This window comes from Gekko japonicus, unplaced genomic scaffold (genome assembly GCF_001447785.1).
Source record: "Gekko japonicus isolate JY-2015 unplaced genomic scaffold, Gekko_japonicus_V1.1 scaffold586, whole genome shotgun sequence".
NCBI lineage: Eukaryota > Metazoa > Chordata > Lepidosauria > Squamata > Gekkonidae > Gekko > Gekko japonicus.
In genome coordinates this window covers 468,593-479,339 of record NW_015177025.1, presented here as the reverse complement: position 1 = coordinate 479,339, position 10,747 = coordinate 468,593, and the positions used below count along the sequence as shown (strand labels likewise).

General features: G+C 48.6%; 1 protein-coding gene across 1 annotated transcript in view; it reads right to left on the bottom strand.

Annotated features, from left to right (window-relative positions):
• CASZ1 (castor zinc finger 1) overlaps positions 1-10,747 on the bottom strand; it is a 127,017-nt gene that overhangs the window by 12,367 nt on the left and 103,903 nt on the right. The window contains exons 9-14 of the mRNA XM_015427827.1: positions 8,326-8,467; positions 7,586-7,649; positions 6,100-6,263; positions 4,072-4,194; positions 1,377-1,703; positions 555-753 (exon numbers count right to left, since the gene is read on the bottom strand). Of these exons, the coding sequence (XP_015283313.1) occupies positions 555-753; positions 1,377-1,703; positions 4,072-4,194; positions 6,100-6,263; positions 7,586-7,649; positions 8,326-8,467 (1,019 nt within the window). The remainder of the gene's footprint in view (positions 1-554; positions 754-1,376; positions 1,704-4,071; positions 4,195-6,099; positions 6,264-7,585; positions 7,650-8,325; positions 8,468-10,747) is intronic.

Here is a 10,747-nt window from a genome sequence, read left to right as displayed (position 1 = left end):
CACCCCCCCCGCCTCAACCCCCCCCCCCCAGCGTTCAGCTGGAGCAAAGGAGGTTTTTTCCTTTGCTTTGCCTTAAAGGGGAAAGCCTTGAGAACCCCATGTGACATGCTCTGAAAAAACATGGACCAATTTCCCACAAGCAGCTGCGCCACCCTCGCTCTTCCCTTTCCCCCGATTGTATCCATCAGTTTCCCACTACTTGCTGCGCAGCCGCATTTTGACCCACAGCATCCTCTGATTTCCCCTGCGTCTTCTAGATCCTTGTTTTTTTGAGATCGAGAAGATGCGGGGAAAATCGGGGGATGCTGCGGGTCAAAATGTGGCTGTGCAGCAAGTGGTGGGAAATTGACTAATACAATCCGGGGAAGGGAAGAGCGAGGGCGGTGCAGCTGCTTGTGGGAAATTGGTCATGATGTGTCATACGGAGACTCCCTGAAAATGCAGTTTTAAGTTGTGTTCCAGTTGGCAAAAAAAAAAAATCCCTCTGTGGAAGGAGCCTTCCCTTTCTTCAATCCCCCAGCCTCGAGCGCATCCTTGCTCCCCTCTGCTCTTACCTGGTTTGGGCAGAGACTCTGCAGGGAGTAGTAAGCGAACTGGTCTCGCACATTCACCAGGTTGTTGTTGGGGTTGATGTGGTCCAGGCAGTGGGACTCTGCTTTCCCAGAGGTTTTGCACACGTACTTGCAGTTCCCAAAGAGACAATGGAAGTGGAATTTGTTGGCGTACTTGCAATCCGTCGCCAGACAAGGGTCACTGGGAAAGGAAAGCAGACAGAGTGAGTCTCTCTTGTCATCCTTCTAATTTTAAAGACCACAATTATCCTTAGGGAGACAATTATCCTTAGGGAGGTGTGCAGAGTTGCTGGAGGAAGTGCCGGCCCCTGCTTTCAGGCTGTCCCTTCCCCCCCAATCTGAACTTCTCCCAGAGCTTCTTAAAATCATGAAAAGAGAGAGAGAGTTCATGCCGTTGCCCAAGATCTTTGGGTAGCAAGGTGCCACAGAAATCCACTAAAACAGAGCTTTATGGTTACCTTTTAGAGGTATCATCGGATTAGATAATGATCAGTTGATTCATTATTCAGGAGTTTTGGTAGACTGATAAAATCTGTGTATGATACCAAACGACAGTTCTAGACTCAAATGCTCTCCCTTCGTGTGACACAGGAGGAAGCTGTGGCCTGCCACCTGTGTTATTTCATAAGCCATATTAAAAATAATTTAACATGAACACCTGCCGCTCAGCAGGTAAGATAAAACAGCTGTAATAGTGCTGCCGTGGTGGGAAGGAAAGAGAACTGCATGGGACTTCCATATGGAAAAACTGGACCTTGGGTAAAAGAGCTGGCCTCTTCCGGACAACAAGCTAGAGTCACTCACTTCTCCTGGAACTGGAGGAATCCGGGCTTGACCTGAGGCTTGGCATTCTCGAGGGACGTTGTTGCCAAGAGTGATGTCGCCAGGTTAGGCACTGATGCTGGGGTCTGAGACACGGTGGAAGCCAGCTGTTTCCAAGCAAGGAGTGTGGAAGTGGAGGGCACAGTTGCCGCGTTTGGAGTGGCCACGTCCAGGGCAGAGGCATTTGCCAGAGTGACGGAAGAAGCGGATGGTGACAAGGGGGATAAGGAAGTCTTGGTCTCCGCAGCAGACGGAAAGGACAATTCAGAGTTTATTTTCACGGCTCCGCCCTCTGTTCGGAAGTGGAAACTGTAGTAAGAGGGAAGAGCAGTAAATACTTAGGCCATGGCTATCCACAGGCCCCATCCTGATTGGCGCCCCACGTCCTGGTTTTTAAGTCTGCAGAGCGGTACCTCGTTAACCAGATGCTTTTTTTTAACATATTCTCTATTTTAATTTTCAGTAAATATAAAAACAGAACAGAACAAGTATATGAACAACAGAATAATGCATGAATATATAAACAGGTGCTAACTTGACTGTGACATTCTTGGTTTTTATTTGGACAAATGTCTCACGCGGACTTGTCCTTTGCACTATCCACCCCTCTTCCCTCCCTATCAGGTTTTTAAATTTAGCTTTAAAAAATACAGGCAGATTTTGTGCATGAGGCCACCCCTTCCTTCTTCACTTATGACTGAGAGAATTGGATTCTTTGTTTTTGGACAGAAGTTCCTCACCTTGAACAGTTCCAAGTTGTGCGACCCTGCTACTTCTATAGCCAGCCCTGCTTCCCCCTTTAAACAGAGTTCCTGGCAGTCCCAGGGCTTGTCTGGGCACATATTCATTTTATTTTCTAAATGTGCCAAAACAAACCTAAAATCCTAAGAGGAGGATATGTGGCCGCCCACCCAAAGGCCGGGCAAGGACAGCAAGACACGAACCAAAGATGGGATACAATAACAGCTGCGTTCGAAGCCTGTAGAGCACATTTCCTCGGATTGCTTCAAGTTAGGAGGCAGAATATAAATAAATCCATTTCAAGAATCCAAAGCTCGTAGCATGCATTAGCTTACAGTGACTCTGCAAAACAGGGAAAGTGTTGTTCATCTTTGTGGCTTCTGTGTGTGCGCACACGGGACTGCACACACTCAGGCTGGCCTGTGCGCACAAAGTCCCATGTGTGCCTGCACAGAAGACCACTTGATGAACAACAGGTACAGCTAAGTGCAACCAGTGTTCCCTCTAAGCTGAGATAGTGTGAGCCAGCTCACAGTTTTTAGCCTCCGGCTCACACATTTTTGTCTTAGCTCAGGGAGGAGGGCTCCAGAGTGCCATAATTTATGCAGTAGCCAAATCAGTAGCTCGCAAAGTAGTATCTTTGCTCACAGGACTCCACGGCTTAGAGGGAGCATTGAGTGCAACCCTGTTTTATTCCCATATTACAAATTGGGGGAGAGGGGAGCTTAAGCTGAGAGACGCTATCTAGGCTGAGGTGAGATCCAAACCACGGCCCTGCTGCTTTGTCAGCCGGCAAACATTTGAAGCTGTCTTGGTCCCTGCAGCCAAATAACGCCCAGTTTCCTAATGCAGGAAAGTGTAGAAAACCCAACAGCAAGGCCAAGCCAGCACGAGCGTTGCTTTTGTGCACAAAGAGATTTCAAAGAGATTTTGTGCACAGAGAGATGGGTCTGAAGAAGGCTGCCCAGGTGGTCACAGCAGTCTGATGGGCCTGCTATGTAATAACGTTGGTTGCTTTTTAGATGGGCCAGAAGGTGCATCTGCCGTGCCCTTGCACAGACACGGAGGCTCTCGCGTATATCCATGAGAGCCTGTGTGGACCCACTGCTGCTGATTTCAGTTTTCATTTTTTTTCATGGTTTGTTTTTATCCCATTAACAAAAATGAAAGCTGGGGGGGGGGGGGGGCCAGGCCCCAGCAAGAGAGTGCATGGTTTGCATCTCCCCAGCGGCCTCCATCTGAAGGGATCTCAAGTGTTGGGAAAGACCCTTCTCTGTCTGTGCCAGTCAGTGGACACAGTAGTGAACCAGGCAGATCACTGGTCTAAAGCAGTTTGAGATGTCCCCCGTAAGCGTCCCTTGGGACTTTGGGTGGAAAGGCAGGGTAGCAGCTTCTCAAGCAAACGGTAACAGGAAAGGACTTATGGGATGATCCGCTTGGAGGAACGGATGTATTTGTCAGTGGCCATCTTTGTCGTTCTGGCAGGAAAAACTATCCTTGGGTTTTAGATGTAGTCCCTGTAACAGTGCCAGATTTTGGGAGGCCCTGGGCAGACAGTGCCCCCTTCATACCCCCCCTTCTCACAAGGCCTCCCACCACCTGCGGTCACAGCTGCCTGCCCCACGCCCTTTCCCTCACAGCGCCAGCGGTTGTGGCCATCCAGGAGAGCGGCCTCTGTGCAACACCTGCATGTCCTGCCCCGTCATGGGTGGTGGAGCGGCTGCAAGCAAATGGGCGGGGAGACGCGCACAGGGACACGCGGCCGGGGAGGTGAACAAGCGTGGGAGGTCTGTGACCGTGGGCCCTGCCAGAAGCCCCAGGAGGTGTCGATGCCAGCCCTGCCCTGTAATAAACTGCTCTACTGCTGCAGGTGAACAAGAGCACCGGAGACAAAGGACCTGGCTGGCATTCATGGTCCCCCCCCCCAGAGACTTACTTGGCGTGCTTTATGGCGCCATCCAAGGTGCTGAAGAGAGCCCCGCATTCTTCCACCACGCAATGGAAATGCACTTTGTGGAGAAAGTCACACTGGGCGTCACAGAAGTCCTTCGTACCAAACCTGCCCGAAGGAGAGAAGCGAGAACATGCCTTATGGAGAGCAGCACCAAGGCAAGGTGGTGCTTTGAGAGACAACAGTGACCCTCTTTCATCCTTTGCTGATGCACAGACAAGGGGGGGGGGAGAATTGCTTCTGACATCACTGGGCCCTCCAGCCGGTCACCTGTTCACTGAGCTGAGACAGTCCTTGGTCCACTTTGGACCCAAAGGACGAGGACGGGAGCTCCCTTGTGCAAAACCCCCCCACAATGGCCTTGATAGCTGATCAAACCAGTGGGATGCAAGAGAGGGAGGAGATCTACCAGAATGGGAGGAAACCAGAATATGATTCTCCCAGAATGTCAACGGGTTAGAGGGTTTTAATTAACTGCTTGACTTTGAAAGGATTAATGAATCAATTGAATTTAAATACATTTACATATTGAAAAACACTGATGAAGGTGTCTTTTTCTCTCTCTTTTTTTCGGAGGATCCTGGAGGAGGACGACTGTTTCTCTCATTTGTGAGATAACTTATAATCTTGTAAGAGAAAGTTCCTGTGCGGGAAGAAAGGCCCTCCTTAATATATTCAGTCTCATCACATTTGGAAAGGTGGAACGTTCCCCGTTTCTGCTTTGAATTGATTTTTAAGAAAAGCAAGGAGGTCAAATGGTTTCAAATCAGTATTACTGTAACATACCAAAATGGCTTAAAATAGTTCAAGGCTGGTTCACTATTGGACAAGGTGAAGATTTTAAAATGTATCTCAATCTATTGACACTGGTTTCCTCAGAGCCCTGCCGGCGTCTCGTGCTGTGACTCTTTTTTACTAGAAGAAAAACCAAACCAGTTTCAAAGAATAATGAATTCTTTGGATAAGAACTGAAAGGGAAAGACATTCAAATGTGGCATCGTATGATGGGACAGACCTAGCCTCCAAACCTTGATGGGATTTCAAGAACCTGAAAGTCCCTCTGGTTCTCCCAAAAGCAATTCTGGAGGTGGAAGAGCATTTCATTTTTCTGTTTATTTAAAAAAAAAGATTGTATTCCACCTTCTCACCCAATTTAGGGTCGGTCCTCAAGGCCGTCAAAGCAAGCAATGATAAGTATTCATCGTCAGTAAGGGAAAATGTAATTCAACATTTACAAGAGCAAAATGATACCGGCTGAGGACACAGTACCGGCTTAGAAGGGTATGACTCTATTTAGGATTACACTGGAAGAAACAGCACTGTCTTGCTAAGAGACAGAGAGAGAGAGAGAGAGAGAGAGAGTATTCTATACTATGTTCCCCGAGCAACTTTTGAAAGACAGGATTACAAAATGAGTGGAAGAAAGGGTCTAGATATCTCAGTAATGTCACATGGGTTCCCCAAGAGGAGTCCAAATAGGCTTGGGTGAAAGGGACACCCCCGGGCCTACAGGTGGCTGAGGGAAAATGGACAATATAAATGACAAATCCTGCCGGGAAGAGTTCAGCTTGGATTATTTCCTAATTCAAGAGGAATAGTAAACACTCCAGTACTGAAATCCTCGGATTATCATAGTCTGAGAGGAGTTGAGAATACCTCAAGAGAGAAATGACAACACAGAAGGAGAATGCAGGAAATAAGGCGTTGAAGGGTTTGGCCCCACTGTAGCCCACCCATCTAGGGAGGCCTCCGCAGTGGGAGTATCAAAGTCCTGGGCCTTCGTGCACATGATGGATTCTTCTTTACAGTAGCTGTAACATTGTGCAAGATGTGCTTCTACAGTTCCCTGTAATCTAAACGTGTGCAGAGCAGCAGCAGCCAGGTGTGAGACGCTGGCTGGCAACCCGAGGAGGGAGCACCAAGTCAAGTGACGGTCTCCGGGATATGGGGCAGTCTTGCCCAACATTTTAAGACTCTGTTGCCAGAGACATGCTCTCTCCTTCCTGCCCTCACCTGCGCAAGTACATCTTCCAGGGCTCGGAGAGTTTCTCCTGGACGAGGGCCTTGACTGCCTTGCCCAGGTACTGCGAGGCCTCCCCTGCTGCCCCCGCCTGGCTGCAGTCAGCTTCCACCTTCAAGCCGAGAAGGTTGCCGAGGTTGGGGTTCGTCTGAGACATCTGAGGGAAGAATAGAGATGCTGTGTATTAAGGAAGAAGGCTGTCCATCCAGTGGCGGTGGTGGTGCTAGAGAGCATCATTACGCTCGGAGCATGTGTTAGTCATGCCCCGTTTGTGAGCTCCCTGGAAATCTCTGGCTGGCCAACACCGGAGAAAGGATGCTGGATGAGATGGGCCTCTGTGGCTGATCCAGCAGGGCAACTGAGGAAGCCTGAACATGGCTCGGGGTCAGAAGTATGGATCTTTGGGCTCTCCACGGAAAGTCTTCCCGATATTCTGAGACATCAGTCAGGTTGACACAGCAGGTAAATACAACCCACCACGTTCAATTTTCCTGCTTTTGAAACATCTATCCCCAAATGGCCAAAATCAATAATGGATTTAAATGGAGAGCACAAAAATGCTGAACAGGATGGTGCAATCCAGACCCATTAAGTGCTAAACAACAACAAAAAAAGTGAAAACCCAAATGCAGAGGAAAGCAAAAAAAACCCAAAAGACTTGGTGGGACTGATAAGGGAAGGGAGAGACAGGCAAATTGGGAGAGCAATCAAATTGTCCTTGGGGGGGGCATGGCCTGGCTCAACTTTATGCTCCGAGCCCCCCCCCCCCGGGGGGGGGAGCAGCAATGTCCCAAAAGCCCGACGGGCAATAGGATACTCAAGCATACTTATGAGGATGCCTGGGCTGACATAATGAATGCAGCCAACGTCACATTTATTGTTTAAAAGGACAAAAATACACTTTTCTGTTGGGTACGCTATTTAAAACAACTGAAACCAAAAATCGTGAAACCAAAAAATAAATAGTAGTGCTGTCAGAGGGAATCTTGGCGACAAACGTGGCGTTGAAGACTCTGGCTCAAAACGTTGAGTGTTTTTCCTCCTTCCTATTCTCAGATAATACAGATACAACTCTCCTGCTCATGTAAAAGAATTTAAGGTAAATAAATAGAATTAAGACCAGAAAACAAAAGAGTGAGAGCGAGGGGGGGGGGAAGAGGGTTGTCAGGTTTGGAAATGAAAAACAAACCCTTTTGGAGGCCCTCCTCCTCCTGAAGGGATAGAGAAGGGGGGGGGGGAAGGGGATGTCAGAGGCTGCGATATATTTCTTCAGCCAGTTCATTAAATTAATTCGTAAGCAGTGGCTCTGAAATTATACCCGATGAAAAATGGTCTCAAAATTTAAATGGTACAAACTCATCTTATTAGAGGCAAAACATTAAAAAACAAACACATCTCCCCCTCCCTCCCCACCTCGCCACCACGGCTTTAATTTCTCTTGGTGGGGGGAATGAAAGGCCTTTGATGGATGGCTCTTACCTTATTCATAAGCGAGGATAAAAGAGATGAATTTGCCGAGACTGTGTGGCCATTTGATTCATTACTGGAACACACAAACCAACAGGGTTTCGTTAAGACGTGCATTGGGGGACTGCAATTAATTCTCCTTTCAAACTGCCCCCCCTTCCACCTGCTGCATCAGAAGGACAACATGATATCTACTCTTGTCCCAAGAGATCCAGCTGGTACTGTGAAGATTCAGTTGAGATCTGAGTGGAAGACTCTTGGTGCACCAGTCTGGTTCACCCAATGGCCCAGACAGCTCCTCATATCTTGATGCCTTGCTCACGCCTCATTTTAGCCATGCAACAAAGAAATTAATGAGGAATGTGGGGGGGGGGGGGGCTTCCAACAGTGGAGGAAGCTTACTGGAAGACCTTTCATGCCTTTGCACTGCTCAGCAGGATGCAAGACCAGAAGAGGTGTTTGGCTGAACCAAGATGCCACACTCGTTCACGTGGGTAAGCACGCCTGGGTTCAGATGCAGGCGTATGATGTTGAGATCAATTAAAAGCTTAGCAAATAGTGCCTGTTTCGTGGAGGGAGGCAGTAGCTTCTGATGCCACAATTATGGCCCCTATTACCATTCTTGAGTGGATCCAGGTGGTTGTAACTATGGGCTGAAAGCGCACACATCCCCGCACCGACACAGTAAGCTTTTCAGTAATGGCCATGCAGCTGTCATCTGAATCCACCAACACAAAGTCTCTTTCTCTTACCCATGATCCTTCACACTCAGGTCCAGGCTGCGCTCTTGCAAGGAATCCTGGGTCACTGCGGAAGCAGAGCCCGGACTTTCAGTGGTCTCTTGCTTTATCTGAGCGGGGTTAAATCGTCCAGGAGTGGTCAGCTGCCCGTTCCCTGTATTAGAGAAAACGGCAGGAGCAGGAATTGAATAAGTAAATAGAGTAAAGGAAGTCAACCAACATCAAGAATGACAAATAATGAGTTGGAGAAAAGTTTCTGAAAACAGAAAAAGGCAGTCAGGGGGATGGAAGGGAAAGGTCTGGGATTGCTGGTCAGCATTTATCACTGGCTTGATGTGATAGTTTCTGACGTCCACCCCAGCGTGGAAATTCTTCAAGTGATAATTATTGCAAAATTATGTCAAAGTTGTCCAGGCTGTGGGCCCTTTAAAGGAGAAGGGCGGAAGGAGCGAGGGAGGGGGATCTGATGCTCTGCACAAACTGTCATAACTAATTTGCGGGGCTGCCTCTTAAGCATTTATTAAAGACTCTGTTAATGCTGAGGCAATGTGGCAGCTTTAGACTGCTAGTCAAGCCCCCTTCCCATTCCCCAATCTCCATGTTGCCTTGGCGACCGCTCCGGCCTTCTCACTGAGCATGCCCAAAAGGAACATCTGCTGTGTCAGGTCTATCGAAACTGACAGCCAATCAGATTGGTTCAAACTGCATGACCTCTCGCCCATCATGTCACCCTGACAAGAGGGTGGTTCTTCTCTCCCCCCCCCCCCCAGAGGTGCAGCTTGGGTTTCTCTCCCCTGCCCTGACACCATTACTGGATGGGGGGGGGGGGGGGGGGGGCAGAAATGCTCCACAAAGTTGAGAAACAGAGAAACACAAGAGAAAAGGATGAAAAGATGGCAGGAGGCAAAGTTGCTGACAAGAACATGTCCACCGAGCTTTTATCCACAATCCCCAAGTGACTAAAATATTAATTTACCCGGAGGCACTACAGCTGATGGCGAAATGTTTCACAGACAGCAAGTGGCATTTTATTAAAAAATAAAGGGGAAAAAAAAAACAGTTCCCTCAATGACCTTTCTCCGTTTTAGGAAAGAATAACCTCTGCTAAAAATAATCAGGATAAGAATAAAGAGGTTTTTTGGAAACTTCAGCAGGCTTCTCTCTTCCTCGCTTTAATTTCAGCTTCCTTCATTCCACTGAGTTTCGAAGGATGTTGAACTAGCCAACTAGACTGTAGAGCAGCCGTGTGTGAGGAGTGCAAAATCATTTATTGGGGCCCTGCGAGAAACAGGCCCTTGGTCTCTCGGGAGCACCTCCGAAGAAGAGAACTGGCAATTTTGGCAAGAGAAACCAGCGACCGAACTGCTGGAATAGCCAAGTAAATATGGGGGAATTCACCGCTTCCATTGAATGCGTTTACACTCACGGTGCCAAAAGAGGATAGGGAAAGGCCCAGCAGCTTGGCTACATCTGCTGGGTTCACAACAGAAGCTGGCGATGAAAGGAGCCGCCTGCCTCGGAAGGAGAGCCTTTAGTATCTTGCTACTAAGCCATCACATTATGGCAGCACTGCCTCCCAGAGACGCCAGGTGAAGGAGAGCGGGGAGAGCCACCTGCCTCTCAGATCTAGCAAGCCGGAGCAACCGAGGCAGCCATTCCCAACAGGCCCAGTGGGGAGCTAATGTGGGAGAGCCCACAACAGGATGGCAGAGCATGGGAGAGGAAGCCACGAACTGAAACGGAGGCTTACAAGGCGCTGGCGAGGATCCAGCATTCATGTTTGATGTGTGGAAATAACAGAAGGGGTGAGCCAGGGAGTCATTTGATGCAGCTCTGCTCAGCAGAGTAAACAGGTACGCGTCTGGTCTGAGAAGCTGCTGGGTATAACCCTCTCATTTTCCTTCACCGTTTTCCCTGATGCCCCTCGACAACTTTATCCTCGAGATCTTATTTGCTCAACATTTTATGGCTCGTCTTTTGGCCTTTCCATTGTCAGCCTACAGCAAACTGTTTGCATATCCTTCTAATACCTCCAAACTGCAGCTGACTGTGAACTGTCAAAAGCCTACAGAAGTCGGGTAGATTGAGGAGGTTGGGAAAGAAATTGGGGGGGGGGCTGTTTCACACACACACCCACACCCGTACATTCATCCCTGACTGGCTTTGCTGCATCACAGCCGAACGAAAAACAGCCGTGTGAATCTGCTCCCTGTCGATCTCCTTTGCCAAATAATTGGTGTTGCCCTAGGTCTCTGGTCTTTGTTCTCACAGGTCCTTCATTCCTTAATGTATCATTAAGAAGGTGGAACTCTGCAGCTGGGTTTTGGGGTTGGGAGAAATATATGGTGGAGGATTGGGAAAGACTTTGCGTGCGTTTCCAAACCAAACCTGCTCTCTATCTTGGCAGCTGATCTGGAAGGCAGTCAATAGAACA